Source organism: Lonchura striata, chromosome 24, assembly GCF_046129695.1.
Source record: "Lonchura striata isolate bLonStr1 chromosome 24, bLonStr1.mat, whole genome shotgun sequence".
Taxonomy (NCBI): domain Eukaryota; kingdom Metazoa; phylum Chordata; class Aves; order Passeriformes; family Estrildidae; genus Lonchura; species Lonchura striata.
The window spans coordinates 8,393,244-8,409,618 of NC_134626.1; the positions used below are offsets into that span (position 1 = coordinate 8,393,244).

The 16,375-nt window shown below is 50.9% G+C and overlaps 1 protein-coding gene across 1 annotated transcript; it reads left to right on the forward strand.

The window, feature by feature from the left end:
- Positions 1-1,139: 1,139 nt before the first annotated feature.
- Positions 1,140-16,076, forward strand: WNT4 (Wnt family member 4). The gene is made up of 5 exons (XM_021533756.2): positions 1,140-1,305; positions 12,300-12,535; positions 14,566-14,697; positions 15,067-15,209; positions 15,429-16,076. Exons 1-5 carry the CDS (start codon positions 1,229-1,231, stop codon positions 15,894-15,896), a joined length of 1,056 nt encoding a protein of 351 aa, XP_021389431.1. The 5' UTR covers positions 1,140-1,228; the 3' UTR covers positions 15,897-16,076.
- Positions 16,077-16,375: the final 299 nt, after the last annotated feature.

Genomic DNA, 16,375 nt, shown 5'->3' on the forward strand with positions numbered 1-16,375 from the left:
AGGGTTGAAAAGACAAAGGGAATCTTGAATAGCTCCAAACCAGCTTGGCAAGATTTTAGAGATGGTAGCAAGAGGTTTCAGTACTGGACCTAAGTAACAACATTGTCAAGAGGAGATTTGATGCACAGTTGTGGCTGCCTGGGATCTTGGATTTCAGACCAAGCAGCCAGCTCATGTTGCTCCTGGCTTTAAATTAAGCCATTTGTGCCTATATGGATAGACAGAGGCATGGTGGATGGAGCAGAGATAGGGATCCCCACCACATCTCCTGGCCTCAGGGTGGTTAAGCCAGTGTGAGGAACTCTTTGGATTTCCCAAGAGCTGACTTTTCAAGAGGTGAATTTAAGCCTTGATATTTGTTCAAGCATCACCCTCCATCTGTGCATTCTAGAGCCTGCCACCCTCTGCTGTGTCTGGCAGCTCTCCATGGGGCAGCCCTTACTGAGATACCAAGAGGGTTTGCAAACTCATCCCTGTTCTATCTCCAAATGTTGTTTTCCCGATAGAACCCCCAGAGATATACCCCAGATAGAACCCGCCCAGAATCATCTCCTTAGTTGCAAATTTTCAAATGCACTTTGGTATTTACAGTGAATCCTCAGAAACTGGAATCTTGGAAATCACTCCAAGTCAAAGGGGTGCTTATTGAAGAAGGCAGCTGGGCGATGCACTCCAGGCAGCGCCAGGACATCTCAGGGCTCAGCGTCTTCACAGCCACCAAGAAATTACCCCAAAAACATCAAATGCGGAAATCCCCGCCCTTCCCCTCTGCGAAGGTCCCCCGTCTCTCCCCGCGCCCAGAGAACCCACCCAGAGCTGCAGCAGCAACGTGGGGGATGCTGGCGGATTCCCCGCTGCCCTCCACGTCGCTGGAGAAACTCCCAATGCCCTCGCCGCCGTCAAAGTCCCCGACGCTTTCTCCGGTGCCCTCCCCGCCGCTGGCCCGCCCCGGGGGTGTCCTCGCAGTGAGTCCCGCCCAGGGAGCGGCGGAGTCGAGGCGGCCTCCGGGGCTGCCTCCGCCCCCGGCCCGCCTCCGACGCGCCGCTCCATCCCGGGACGGGCCGGCCGCGCTGACAGTCGGGCTGAGCGGCCGCCGGGGGAGCATCAGCCGGGCAGCGCCCGCCGCTCCTGCCCGCGCCCACCTGTGGCGGCGGCTGCCCTGGGCGCGGGGCGGCGGGGGCGCTGCCGCCGCCGGCTCCGCGCAGTCCCACCCTGCCTGCCCTCCAGGATGAGCCCGGAGTATTTTCTGCGCTCCTTGCTGCTCATCATCCTCGCCACCTTCTCGGCCAACGCCAGCAACTGGCTGTGAGTAGCCGCGGGGCGAGAGGGGGAATACGGACACGCCGCAACTTGTTGGTAGCGCCGGGGACGCGGAGCAGGTGCCGCGGGATTGGGCAGTACCGGGCGCGACCCCCTGCGCGATGCTACTCGGTCCCCGGCGGGGCACAGGGCGCCCGTCGCCGTCGCGTCGGTCCCCTGTCCCCGCTGACCGTTGCCGCCGTGACGGTGGGGTTGCAGTCCTCATCCGCAGGCAGGTGGGCGGCAGGGGATGCCGACTCTCCCCAGCCGCTCAGTGGCGGTGTGTTATCGTGGCTGATGGGAATGGGGCTTGTTATCCAGCCCCTGTCCCACTTTTTGTCCTTAAGTTATGAATCCGGATCACACGGGGATCACGGGTGGAGGTCGGGGCATCGTGTCGGAGTGGGGCCTGGGTGTTGGCGAGATGCCACGCGAGGGCCAGCGGTCCAGGGGAGAATTTGGCAGAGCTGGGGCGGCCAAACGTGCTGGACCCGGGGATCTGCAGTGAGCAGGGCTGCCCACACCTCGGCCCTCAATTTCCTGTAGGAGGACGGGTGTCGGGGGGCTGTTGCACGCCGCAGAGGAGCCCGATGACATCGGGAACCCGCTGAACAAACACTGAAATAATGTGTAAGGTAAACAGGGGCGGAAATCGTTCTGGAAAATTCCTACGTGTTTGCCAAGGCGGTGGGACTACTTTCTGAAGAGGACACCCCCCCTTCCCCCTTACCGGGTCAGAGGGGATGGAGCATGACAGCACTTTCCCACCTAACTTTGAACGAAGGCGTCGTTTCTTCCTAATAAATCTGCTTTGGTGGGAGATGGTGCTTCCCCTGCTGCCCGTGTTGCAGGCTCACGGGAGCTAATTAGTTGCCGTGCACGCACCCAGCAGACCCACTCTCAGGCTAGGAGCGTGGGTTGCCTCCATCTCCGCTTCATGGACTTCTCTCAGCAGGAGCAAGTACACCACACAGGATGAGGAGTTCTCGGGGTTGTCAGCATGAAAGATCCTGAGTGTCGTCTATCCTAATACAGGTGCTCAGGTGGGCACACATCCCCTGAGCAAGGAGTCCTCTCTGCATCCAGATACAGCTCCTGCCTTTACATTTTGACTCGCTGGAGGCTGTGGGATGTGGGTGGTTTTTGAAGGATGCTCCCCAATGCCTGGGGAAAGTGCCAGGTCAGCGGCACTCTCCGAGTGTCCTGCCTGTGGGAAAAGGTGGCTGCCTGGCATGCGTTAGTGCTTAGTCCTTCTCCCCTCCTTCTTTGCCAGATGGAGCGACTTGCATGCCACACGTCTCTAGCAACTGGTGGGTGGATCATAGCAGCTATCAAGGTGGTCTTTTAAGCTGTCATGCTTCTGGTGAAGGTATATTGGGAACTGTGGGAGTGTTTTTCCTGCAGGAAGAAAGTCCTGCTGAGGTAGCTATGTGAGATGATGGTAGATCTCTGGAGAGGAGCAGCTTCGGCTGCCCTGGGACGGGCATGGCGGAAAGTGGGGATTTCATGAGTGAGGTCAGCAAGCTGCCCCGCACGGATGTGCAGAGGTGGAACTCCCCTCGTCCCCGGCGCCGCACGCAGCTGGAATAGGATTTGGGAGAGAGGCGGAGTGGTGATTCGCCGCACTAGTCAGGGAGGGCTGTGTGCAGCCGTCCGTGCTGGCAGAGCGAGGGTGGGCGCGGGGGGCTCGGCAGCAAAGAGCGGAGGGCTCATTCCTGCCAACAGGGGAGGAAAAGCAGATACATTTCAGTGCGTTTCAAAGGAAGGGGGTCAGCTTTTTTTGGTGTTGCAAATGTATGATGACAAAAGGATCGTCGTCGTCGTCGTCCCCCCCTCCCTGCCCCGCCCCAGTGCTTTTTATTCTTTGCCTTTAGGATTAAGACAATTCCCATTGTTTATCTTCTCACATCAGAAACAAAGGCTGCCGGAGGCAATAAACAGAGTTAGAAGGATCCCAGGAATTATAAGATATTCGAGGAATGAGTGTGCCTCGTATGTCTTCACATGTGTGGGCTCAGCATGCTTGGTGTTATCCCAGGGCGCTGCCAGCTTGTGCCCGGGATGGATCCAGCCTCACCAGGCACATAGTTCTGCACAGAGGTGTGTGCATGGAACAGCAGCGTGTGGTGAAGTTTGCTTTTCCAGAAACCTGCTGGATTAGAGATTAAGTTCTCTCCCCCTAAAGCTCCTTTCGACCTGTACAGACTCGCATCCCCCAGTGCTTTGGAGATACGCTGCTTGCAATGCTTGAGCTAAGGGCTTCTTTAAGCCTGGTTTTGTGGGGAAAGTGCTCATTTTGGCAATGAGCTGCCCGATCCAGTATAAAAAGGAGATGATGTAGGGATCTCTCAAAGAGATCACTCTGCTACAGTGGCCGCTGAGCTGAAAGGGATTTCCCAAATATTGTCATTATACAAACCAACCTACTTTCTCCCTGGTTAGGAAGCAAACCTCAGGTGTTTTTTCTCAGTGTTTTGAATTTGGGGAGTTGCTGCTTGCCTTGTTGCCTATCTAGAAAGCCTCTGTTCTCCAAATCTGAAGAGATGCTCTGTTCCCACTTCTTCTGAAAGCCTCAGGCTTGCTCTTCCTTCTGCCTTTGGAGGCTCTGATTTGCCTCCTGCCTCTTCAGGCAGAGGTTTGTAAATTAAATAAAGGGCTGTAGATATAGCCTTTTACATCTTGTTGGCTGTGCACAGAAAGGTCCCTCTGGCTTCTGCTTTATCTCTGAAGGAGTCCAGGGCTGTGCTTTTTAAGGGGAAGCAGATGAGTTACTTTGAAAGTGACTTGCACTTTGTACACTCTTAAACCCGCAAGTGCAGTGATGTGGTTGAATTTGGAAGCAAGCCCTCTTCTGCTCCAAACTTATCCTGATGCTGAGAGTGTTTCATTGAGACTTCTAGCCAAACAAGCATCATTCCACAGCTGGCACAGGAGTGCCAGACTTTGGTTTCAGTCCAGTTGTTTAGTTAGTTAGTTATTAATTTATTTACCTGTTTTGGAGAGATGGAAGTCCATGTGAAAAAAGTAATGTGCAAAGTGGGTTATGGATTTAAGCATCCACTAAATGCATGAGGCACTGGGGCCCACAGCCTTGCTCTCTAGCTGTTCAGAGGGTTTGAATCATGAGAGAACAGAAACAGGATCAGATACAACAGGGTAGGGTCCTTTAGGGGTGAAACCCCTGGTTATCAAACAATCTGGGACTCATTATAGCCTCTCTCCATCTTCTTGCAGCTAAAACTGGCTCTGGAGGAAGCTCTCCATATGGACATACTTGGTCTGAGATGTGGTTATGCTGTTTTAGAGAAGGGTGTACCACCAGCAGCTCTGTCTACCCATTCTTTACAGGGATTTAAAATTTCCATATGGGCTTGGAACTTGGCATAAAGGGCTAGGAGCACAAATGGGCTTTTAAAACCTTAAAAAAAAAAAACCAACAACTTTAATATGAGTGCTATGGGAAAGCTTGAAGGTCACAACAAGCCTGGCTAAGCAGCTGCTCTCCAACCAGTCTCAAGGGCTGGTGAGGAAGGGATAAAAGGAGTTTGGATTTCCCTGGCCTCCTTTCATCTGAACATTACAAGGTACTTCCATACAGAGGGCCCAATTCTCTGTGCCCATCTCTGCCAGCTTAGGAGTGGGGATGTTGCAAGAGCAGCCGAAAGGCTCGTTTTGTTTGGGTCATTATGTAGTGCTGAGGATTTGAGAGGAAGCATGCCTGGGTCCTGCATTTGCATCCTTCTGGTTTTAAACCAAGCTTTATTTTTTTCAGGCGAGTCTCCATAGCTTTGATAGTGGGGAGAGATCACTTCACCTGGAGCCTGGCATAGTTTAATTCTCTACAACATTCTCTGCATTGTCATTGCAATGCTCCGTCTTCCACCTGGTGAGGAACCAGTCCAGCATTTTCCCTTCAGATGCCATGCTGCCGTGGCACGGATTTGGCAGATGCTGCTAGCTCTAACACAGAGCTGTTCTTGCCAAGCTCCACTCCCTTCTCCATGCTCCTGGTTTTTGCTGTGAGGACAGTGTCAGGAAGTTTCCCTGGTCACATCTATCTGGTCCCAGCAGCTGGGGTGGTGAGTTGCACCATTTGGGTTTGATGAGAAATTTCCTTACTTCGAGAGGTGCTGTGGGTTGGATGAATGGCTTTCCACTTCTGGGATGCTCAGGGCTCCTTTGCATTGCTCTGGGGATCCTGTCAGATCCACAAGGTTGGTGCCTGAACCAATGGAACCTGTTCCCAAGGCTGTGAGGTGGGAAATATATTTTTATTTATTTGTAGGTCTTGCCACTTCTGACAATATCAGCTAATTTTAGCTCAGTGGTGAAAATAGATTGGTTGTGGGTTGCACCCTGCAGGTTGCACCTAGTGGTTCTAGCACTGGACTTTCAAACAAGTTTGGCTTGTCTCTGAGCAATGGTCCTGTCTGGCAAACACCCTTTGGAGCTGCATTTGCAAGGGTGTAGGAGGGCCCCATGTTCTGTAACTCCTCAGTGGTGATGGGCATTTCTTTCCTTTCCCAAGAAAGCCTCAAGTAAAATTACACCCCTGTCTTTCATAGCAGAACCTAACTCTAGGGAGGATGGACAGGAAGGAGATAAAACCACTCTGCATGCCAGGCTGTGAAGAACTGGATAAGCTCCAAATATGAGCAACAGCAAGAGGCAGGTTTCTCTTTTGCAATGGCTTGATGTGACTCCATGAATCAAAACTGGACTTTTGCACTGAAGTAAAAAAGTGTTTATGTTACTCTGCTGAGAGCTACTGTCTGCTTGATTAATTCATCCCTGTAGAGATGTAGAGAAATGCATTACAGCCACTTTCTTAAAATTATGAAATTGCTGAGCAATCCTGGAGGTTAACAGTTTCTAGGAGATTCTTCTGTATTTCCTTACAAGTGCAATGACAATAATTGGTGATTTTTTCTTAAAGCTTGAAAACTTGCAGTCATCCAACGCTGCTTGAATGGTAGACTCTGCTCTGCATATTCAGTGCAGGTAACCTCTGCCTTGCCTACCCAGGGATGTCTGTCCCCAACACCTGTGGGTGATCCCTAGCAGCATCCTTCAGGCTCTCTTGGAGATGCTGCTATGGGCTATTGCACTTCACAGCCAGGAAGCTGCCTTGCAGGATCTGGCTAGCTCAGCAGAACTGGAGCCAGTGTTGTGCTTTCATGGAAATGCTTGGGGAAGAGTAATTGAGTCTCTTGGCCAATGGAGAGCAGCCTGGGGTCTGTTGAAAGTTGGGTGAGATCAAACTAATCCTGTAGAAGGCTTTTTTTTTTGCCACGTATTTGCAAATTTTGATCAAAACTTAAAACTCATCAGATTTTCTGCAATAAGGTCTTGCCTGAAGCACTGCAGGAGTTGGCCTGCACTTGCATCCCCTTGCAACAAGGCCTAGGTGTTGTACCTGAATCCAGGAGTAGCTGCTATTGTTTTATAAAGGAAGTAAAGGAAATTTCCTACACATTTAAAGCAGATTTCCAAAACAGATGCTGTTCAGGCTCTTCCCAGCTTCCATCCTGCTCTCCCCCATTAAAAAATGGAGATTTTGCCCCTGCATGCTCAGAAAGCCAAAAGCAGCACTGGCTCAGGACCAGCAGCTGGCCATCTTGCTGTCCCCAAAGACTTGTGATGGGGGAGGTAAGCCACCACCAGTGGCTGAGGTATTGTTTTTGTTGGGTGTACATGGTGTTAGATGCAGAGTCCAAGGGACAGGGGACAGGATTGGAAGTGTAGGCTCACCTTGAGCTGAGGGGTGGAGGTACAGGCATAGCACTGCCTCCTCCTGGGTGACTGTCTCGGCAGCTATTAATTGGAAATGAAGAGTAGGTGGGAAAAGCAGGTTTAAGCCAAGAGATGGTGCCCTAGCTGTGACGGGAAGGACTGAGGCAGACAGCTGTATTTCTTCCAAGAAAGAGACCAGACAGGTTCTCAGGTGATGACTTGTAAATCATAGTTTACACTTAGAAAAACAGGATGTGTAATCCCAGGAGAGTGATGCCTGGTCCCTGCTACAGAGCCAGTAATTGGACAAGGGCAACCTTGCAGATCTCCCGCAAATCCTGACAGGAACATGCCCAAACTGGCAGGCTTGAGGAACCATGGATGGTGGGCCATACTAGCCTGGAGCTGTTGAAAGAAGGAGACTGGAACTAAGCCAAATGTAGGACACCATGAGAATCGTGGGAGCTGTATGGCCTGCATGGAGCATCGTCTAACCTGCCAGACTGAGACATCTTTCCATGGCTTCACTCACCCTGCTTGGTAGGAGAAAGCAACAAGGCAAAGATAAAACACTTCGCCATACCTGCAGGATGGTTTCTTGTAAAGAGCCATAACACTAGTCAGTACCTCTCCCTGCCTGGATATCTCTATGGAGACAGATGCATGCAGGAATGCATGGGGTTTTTCCATGGATTTTTCACATTATAAACAAGCCTTTAGTTCTTCCTCAGAAGAAACTTGCCTGCATGAGCTGTCTCAATCCTTAGGACAATCCCAAGTGCTGACTGCTGACTGTCCCTGCACCCTCAGGAGGCACAGAGATTGCTTACTGACCCCTCCACAAGCAGGGGGATGTTTGCTGCCTCTCAGACAGAAGCAGAGCTGCATCATCTTCACAGTTCAAGGCTTGGACAAGCCTTTTGTGGCCTTGGCCACTCAGGCTTGTGGGAAGGCTGAGTATTTGCTGAGCAGGGTGAAGCTTCTGAGCCTGATTTGAGAACATCTATTAACTGGTTTATCAGGGATAGCACTGGCTTGGGTCTGAAAGTTATTATCTTCAGGAAAATATTCCCAAAATGAGACAATACAAAGAGTTCACACTTGAAACTCATTTGTTTGAAAAAACAGAAACACCACAGATCTCTGCTTTCCCCAAGGTATCTTCTCTGATCCACCTCAATTGAGTATTTGTGAATGACTGAAATTTCCATACCTTTCCGTGGCAGGGAATTTTCTCCCCTCTCCTCCCGGCTCTATCTGCCAGATGCTATGGCTCTTTCAGTGTCTCCTTACCATTTCACCAATTATTCTTCCTCATGAAAGTATTATCACAATTTTTACTTAAGCAGAGCTTTCTGACATCCCCCACCTTTCCAAAGCTCCCTGGATTTGAGATTTACTTACTTACCACCTTGCAGAGTTCATCAGCTGCAGCTGCTTAAATCATGGGGCTTCAATCCTGGTCTCAGTACTTCAGATAGATAAAAAGGAAGGGCTTTTGGTCAGTTCTCTCCTAAATCAATGACTCTTAAGAGGGAGCCTGTTGTGCAAGTGGCTTGCCTGGATTTAAAGGCAGGAGAAAAGAAATATACAAGGCCATGATGAAGCAAGAAGACAGAACTTAAAAAAAAATATTTGGGCAGCAGCATTCCTCTTGAAACATTTTTTGCCCAGTCTTGGAAAAGGAAGAAGATATGCCATTGTTTGGGTTTGTTTTCCACAAACTGGGCTGTTTTGAGGCTGCATGTGAGACTTAAATTATAATTGAGAGCTCTGCATAGCAATCAAGATGTGATGTCATGATGGAGGATATGCATTGAGGCTTTGTAGAGAGCAGGAGCTGTTTGTTGCATTCCTCCTGCTATGCCTGTCTATCTGTCTGTGCAGGTAGACAAAGGCTTTGCCTGCAGATTCCACCACTTCAGCCCAGGGAAACAAAGTTTGAAGCAAAGTTCTTGTTAATGACCAGACAAAGCGCTAGAGTCAGGTTTCCATGGGGACTGTGGGATGCTGCAGATGTGTTTGGTTCCTGACAGCTTTGGTGCTCCACAGCCCTGAGAAACATGAGATGGAAGCACCTCTGAGTGCTGACAAGAGCAGAGCATGTTTCCCAGTTCTTACCTAACTCTTCATCTGTCCCAGAGAGAGGAAGGGGATGAGAAGTTCCTATCTGATGCTCCTGAATATGGTGTGACATGATGCCATATGAGAGCCTCAAAGCTGAGGTCCTTCATCAAAGGTCCTTCCTTAAAAACCTTGCCTCAACCTCTGGATCCTGAACCAGAGATCAGGGTGGGAGCTTCCTCCCCCATTAAAAACCTTGTCTTTTGGAAAGCAGTGATGGTTCTTCTCGATGAGTAACAAACTAGTAGCATGATGGGGCCACAGCATTTTAGGCACAGTTACCTCCATCTCCACAGAGGGGCTGGCAAACATAGGCTGAGGAGGGGTGATAGGACACAGGACCTGTCAAGGGGGAGAGAGGCCAGAGCGCTGTTCTGGATAGTTTCATCTTATTTGTCTGCATTGCAAAACAAATTACCAGACATGTTCTTGCAGAGCTGTACCTATCTTTGAAGCATCCTTGGCCTTTGTTTTATAATCCTAAATAGCATTAAATGTGAGTTGAGAATGCACCTTATCAGGTGCATCTCCTTGGAAAAGCTTGAAAGGCTTTTGTCACACTTTCCTTTATGAGTGCTTTGAATTTATTATTCCACATTGCCCGGAGAATCTCAAGCAAGGAAATATATTAGAAAAGGAGATGATGCCCCATCCTGAGCAGAGCTGATAATAATATGGGTGCTACATCTGTGTCACAGAATTCTTCCACCAATATGTCTGCACTCAAAAGAGGCACTGACTCATCTGTAGGACCAGTCTCACAGCTTTGAAGGAGCTGCTTGCCTGGCATGATAAATGCTAGGCAGAGGGGGAAGCCAAATCAGCACAAGAGGTTGGTGCTGGAGATAGATTCTGATTTTTTTGGCTTCCAGGCTCAAAGCTCATCAATAACCCACATTGTCTTGAGCTGAATCTCCCCCATGCCCAAACTGGAATGATGGCTGGACCTGGGAGGAGACAGCTGTTACAGGCACTCTGTGTGTGCTCAGCATGCAACATCTTCAAACCTCCCAGAGGTGGTTTGGTGCCTTCACCCCAGGTTAGCCAAGTGCAGCAAGACGGGAGAGCAGCAATTGTTTCACTAAATGTCTGGGACTGCACCGCAGGGTTGGGGTCACCTATTGTGTGGTGTGAAGGCCAGCCGAAAGGTGACAGTCCTGAGTGGGTCTGTCTGAGTGGCCACAGTGGGTTTTTCAAGCCACCAGTGTGCATCAGGTCCCGTCTTCTGCAAACTGGGCTGTCCCTTTGGAGGAGCAGGAAGCCTTGGACAAAGATGATTTGCTGGTATAAAAGCTCTAACAGCACTTGGCTCTGAAACCCCAGCAGCCTCTCTTCCTGCTGTGAAAGCATTGCCTCAATGATCACACACAGGGAAAACTGAATACTTTTGACATCTTGCCATGCATCTTGCCACTCCCCACGGACACCATGAGCCAAGATAGCTTTCTCCCTGGCTCCTATGCCCCCCCCACCCCCGCCCCCCCCAGTTGTGAGCATGAAACCAAGCTGGTGAATAATTCTGCTGATCCACAGAAGAGAAAATCTTGTTCTCTCCTCCTGGAGCAGACTGGCAGGGTTAATGGGAGGAAGAGGCTGTGGCAACTTTTGTGGCTGAAGTCAGCAGATCTGGCTCCTGGGACACATGGGAACAGGCAGGGAGCAGGAGCCACTTTTGCACAGTCACTTCTTGGAGACAAGCAGACCTTCAAAAGAAAAATCCTTTGCAGGATGTTGCAACTTGGGAGGAGGAGTTAAAAAACCACACAAACAAAAAAACCCACAAGTTCTGCAGGGCTGGGAAATGCAGAGCCAATGAATGAAGTTTCCAAAGAGCTCAGTACTTGCAGCTCTTGGTGCAGACAAGGTAGCAGTGTCAGACAATGCTGGCAATTCCCAAGGCTCAGTGTGGTTAATGGATGGGTGCAAGTGTGAGTTACACTTGTCCGATGCAGGGGACCCTCCATGTCCACGACATGTCAAGACTCCACTATGGCAGTGTCATCTGAAGTGGCTACCTGCAGCCAGAGGAAGAAAGACGTCTCATACACACCTGCCAACACAGTCACTAATAGTTGTAGAGGATATTGGATTATCACACAGCTTCATTGGAAAATCTGACTGGGTCTATCTTAAGCTCCTTTTGTGTTCCAGAGGTTGGGGCAGGAGGATGGAACTGGGAAATGGGCAAGCATGGACACCATGCCCACAGCACAAGAAGGGGTGGAAGGTTGAGTTACTAGGATGTGCAGCAGGGACCATCATGCCCACACATTGGACAAGGAAATGCTGAGAGCTTTTGAGATGCTTTTTCTTCAAGGTGTTTGCTCCCTCATTCCCCTAATATTGACACCCAAGAGCAGCTCTGTGACTCTTACTGAGATGGCGCTATGGAAAGCAGAACACATGGTCATCTCCACACATGGCCAGTCTTTTCCAAATCAGCAAAGACCTCATGGCCCTATTCACAAGCTGGGCTCTTGGAGGAGGTGCCCAGCCTGTGCAATTTTGCCCTGGCAGGCTCCTGATTCTGTTTCCCTGCTTCAAACCCTGCTTGAATCCCAAGTGACAAGAAACCTGGCAGCTCCCAGAGGCCATCCCTACTGCTGGGGTCTGGGGCAGCTAAAAGCAGCCTCCAGGAGGGAAGTGGTTTGGGGGGCAATGTTTGCTGGTTATGAGCACACAGCCATGCTGTGGGAGCACTGTGGCAGATGGAGCTGGCAGCCAAGTGCCTGTCATGCTTGTTTTGGCTGACTTCAGAGACCTCTGGCTTTTTCTAGTAGCACTTGGATATGCCAATACTCAGGAGACCTGACCAGGCACTTTCAGACAGCGCTGAAAATACCTTCCTTGCAGGCAACAGAGGCAAAGGGGAGCCAACAGCTGGACTCCCCAAGAGACAGGAACTAGGCTGCAGAGGGATGGTTGTTTTGCTTGGGCTTGTTCTCTGTCAGCCAGAAATGCATCCTGTAGAGCCACTGCTGTGGTACATTTAAGGGTGACCCCCAGATGGGCAGCAGGTCTCAGCTATGGAGGGGGTAAGAGGTTCAGGCTCCTTGCTTTCTGGAAGGCTGAACATGTATCTCAGCTGAATATGGGCTCCCCCAGCCCTTGCCTCCTAACCTGTTGTGCTGGTGTCATGGCAGGTACCTGGCAAAGCTGTCTTCAGTGGGGAGCATCTCCGAGGAGGAGACCTGCGAGAAGCTGAAGGGCTTGATCCAGCGCCAGGTGCAGATGTGCAAGAGGAACCTGGAGGTGATGGACTCGGTGCGACGTGGAGCCCAGCTGGCCATTGAGGAATGCCAGTACCAATTCCGCAACCGCCGCTGGAACTGCTCCACACTGGACACCTTGCCTGTCTTCGGCAAGGTGGTGACACAAGGTGAGTTGGAAGGACATATGTCTGGGGTGATGCTGCTGGGAGAATGGCTATAAAAGCAGTCTTGTGGGCTGCAGGTGGGATTTTGCCTGCTTGCCCCTGAACTGGTGGCTGGAGAGGGTCAGGAATAGCCCATCCAGTGTTGGATCTTGGGGTGGATGGATCCCTGTGCACTTCAGTGGGGCTCTATTCAGTATGTTTGGTACAGCATATTCAGACTCCTGCTGCTCCTCAGCTCTCCTGAACCTTTTCCACATCCATTGATAAGGACATGCCAAGTTTGAACAAAGGTCCTAAAGTCACCCTGGTCTCATCTCATCCCCACCAAACCCAGGAGCTCCACTCCATAAAGCCATGGGTACATTTACTCAGTCTCTTTCTGGGCAGTGCTGAAGCAGTGGTTGCTGCCAGGCTGGCACATGGCCACTCTTGAGCAAAGCATCAATGGGGGCACCATCAAGAGGATGGCTCGGTGCCACCTGGCATGGGAAGAACATGTGGCAGCATCATCCCCCGCCACGAGCCTTCAGGGCTGGATATGGCTAGGGCAGCTCTCAGCCCCTCTGATCCCAGCTGCATCCTGATTTCTCAGAAGCACAGGACTGTAATCAAACCAGAGAACTGGAGTGAGAAAACAGAGGGGAAAGCCCCTCTGCAACCCCTTAAGATCACTGAAGCATCCCTTGCCTCCCCTCAGGTGTTATCTCTGAGGCACTATCTCACCTCCCATCCCAGGACCCCTAGACCAAAGCATTCCCCCGGCTCCTTATTTGGCTTTCTTCCCTTCAATGCCAGGGTGAAGAGCTCTTCTTGTGAAGGTTCAGAGACTGGAAATACCAGAAATACCAGAAACTAAAAGTCGTCTCTTTTTAGGCAGCCACAGCACAAACCGGCCAACATGATCCTACTATTAACCTTGATTAACTTGGAGGCGGTTCAGTCCCACACTGGCTGGGTCCTCCCCAGCCACTGCCAGCTGAGCCACCAAAGTCTGGGATGCGACCACCAAAGTAGCTGCCCTCTCTCTGATCAGCAAGCTGAGTGATGCCTGCTCACAAGCCATTGCCCCTCTGTACCAATATGGGACCACCCCAAATACCAGCCCTCCTTGCTCAAAAATGGAGTGCTTATGCCCTCAACCAGCCTTGGAGTATAGTCGGGATTATGTGTTGCTAAAGCTAATCCCTGCCCTGCTACTCTGTGTTCATGCCCAAGGATGCACCCAACTTCCCAAACAAGTTTTTCTCAACTATGTGGCACCACATAGGTAGACACAAAAGCTGGGACTGCACTGCACCCTGGACACCGGTGGGGTTGTGTGAGGTGCTTTGGGAGCAGAACAGGGTTTTGCAGGGTATTTTGGGAGGCACTGTGAGCTACACGACCCTGTGAAAGAGGATGGCAAGGATCTGCAGCTCCAGGTAATGTTCCTGGATGTGGAAAACAGATAGCTATTTTGGATGCAGGAAAGATTTCATGGCAGAGCTACCCTGCAAGCACAATGCAAGACAGTCTTCCATATAAGCTCTGGAGAGCTCTGCCCACATTGGCCGTGCAGCCTCTGTCTCTCCTATTGCCAGGTTTTATCATTCACCCATCATTCATGTTTTTAATGTTGTGGAGCAGTTGCCAGCTTCTTCACTATTGCACGAATGGGCCCTCACTTCTGCAAAACATCTCCCAGCACCCAGGGGTCTCTGATGAATCAGGTCCAGGCTTGGCACTAAGCAACAGCATCCCTGGGGATGGGGACAATGAGGGTCCTGCATGTGCTGCCTCTATCTTAGGAGGAAGTGACAGAGCAAAGGATTTAGCCTGATAGCTCTGTATAGCATGTTTGCCAAGAGCTGTCTTTCAGACCATTTTTTTTAGGAGAGTTTATATGCTACACCAGAGTTAAGAGGGGAGAGGAGAAGAGACACATGTGGCAGTCTACCTGCCTTTGGCCACCAGGCTGCATTGCCTCCAGCATTCCCGCTCGTGTTGCCTCAGACTTTCTGCCACCTTTCCTACCATGGTTTGTGCCATTGCAGGGACACGAGAGGCAGCATTCGTCTATGCCATCTCTTCAGCAGGAGTGGCCTTCGCCGTGACCCGTGCCTGCAGCAGTGGCGAGCTGGACAAGTGTGGATGTGACCGCACAGTGCACGGGGGCAGCCCACAGGGTGAGTGTCTGAACAGGGAGCAGCTGCAGCTGCAGGGGGATGCAAAGTAGCCAAAATACCTGCAATTCAAACTCACCCTCTGGAGCCATCCAGAAAAGAGGAAAAAGTTTAAAAAAAACCAAAACGCTGGTTAGTCCATGTGACTGCCTTAAAAGACACCTGGGTGCATCACCCACTGGACTGAAAACATTTTGTCCATGTGTTCCCCAGGGCCACACTCCCTAGATTCCCCTGTTACCATGTGGTGCACACTGGTAGGTAGCAAGACAGAGAAGAGGGCAGGGCAGCTGGATTTTAGGAAGAGCAGGGTTGGAGAGTGCAAGCACTACACGGTGGCAGTACCTGTCTCATCTGTGCTCTCTGCCTCAGGCTTCCAGTGGTCGGGCTGCTCCGATAACATCGCCTATGGTGTGGCCTTCTCGCAGTCCTTCGTCGACATCCGTGAGAGGAGCAAAGGGGCCTCTTCCAACAGAGCATTAATGAACCTCCACAACAACGAGGCAGGGAGAAAGGTAATAGCAAGGAAAAAAAACCTAGGCAGTTGGCACCTCTCTGCAGCATCACAGCCAGGCTCTGCAGCCACAGCTTGAGCCATCTGGGCTTCTTTTAATCCCATACCCACCCAGGAGCATTTTCTGCACAGCCCTCCCAGGCCCTATCCATTGCACCCTTCCTGCTATGTTCATCCCGCACTGATTATCCCATCTTGTTCCTTGTGTCTGTTCCCCCAGGCGATCCTGAACAACATGCGGGTGGAATGTAAGTGTCATGGTGTGTCAGGCTCATGTGAGTTCAAGACGTGCTGGAAAGCCATGCCCCCCTTCCGCAAAGTGGGCAATGTCCTGAAGGAGAAATTTGACGGTGCCACAGAGGTCGAACAGAGCGAGATTGGATCCACCAAAGTGCTGGTACCCAAAAACTCCCAGTTCAAGCCACACACAGATGAGGACCTTGTCTACCTAGACTCCAGTCCCGACTTCTGTGACCATGACCTCAAGAATGGGGTCCTGGGCACCAGTGGGCGGCAGTGCAACAAGACCTCCAAGGCCATTGATGGCTGCGAGCTGATGTGTTGTGGTCGTGGTTTTCACACGGACGAAGTGGAGGTTGTGGAAAGATGCAGCTGCAAATTCCACTGGTGCTGCTCCGTCAAGTGCAAACCCTGCCATCGGGTGGTAGAGATCCACACATGCCGGTGATGCACAGGGCAGGGCACCCACTTGTATCTTCTTTAACCCACCCTGCTTCTCCCTTGCCCCACAGCCAGGACTGAGGAAGTGACCCAGATGCTGCAGGGAGAGCACAGCTCTTTACAGAGACAGAACCACAGAGAAAAACAGATTTAAAAGAAAAAAATATTTAAAGTTTAAGAAAACTGATCATTGTTGCCTTTTTTTTTATTTTATTTTGTCTGCTTTGCTGTATGTATCGCTGAAGCCAGAGCCCCTTGGTGTCCTGTGCCAGCACAAACATTTGCTCTCTGGATGTCCAGGAACCTGTGTGATGCCAGCTCCCATCAGATGGGTTCCTGCTGTTTTTGGAGTGCAAGTGTTTAAGGCAAGGGTAGTACAGCATTTGAAATCTTGTATTATAATTATTCTGGTTTGTTTAAAGGCACATGCTGAGCATCCTGGAGAGCTGCTGGCCTGGCTAAGCCTCAGGAAGGGCAGGAGCACAG

Bases quoted from the DNA above. Each gene is read 5' to 3' on its own strand.
- WNT4 (XM_021533756.2), top strand. From the start codon at position 1,229: ATGAGCCCGGAGTATTTTCTGCGCTCCTTGCTGCTCATCATCCTCGCC. The intron at 1,306-12,299 runs GTGAGTAGCCGC...GTGTCATGGCAG, and splicing joins GCCAACGCCAGCAACTGGCT to GTACCTGGCAAAGCTGTCTT. The intron at 15,210-15,428 runs GTAATAGCAAGG...CTGTTCCCCCAG, and splicing joins ACAACGAGGCAGGGAGAAAG to GCGATCCTGAACAACATGCG.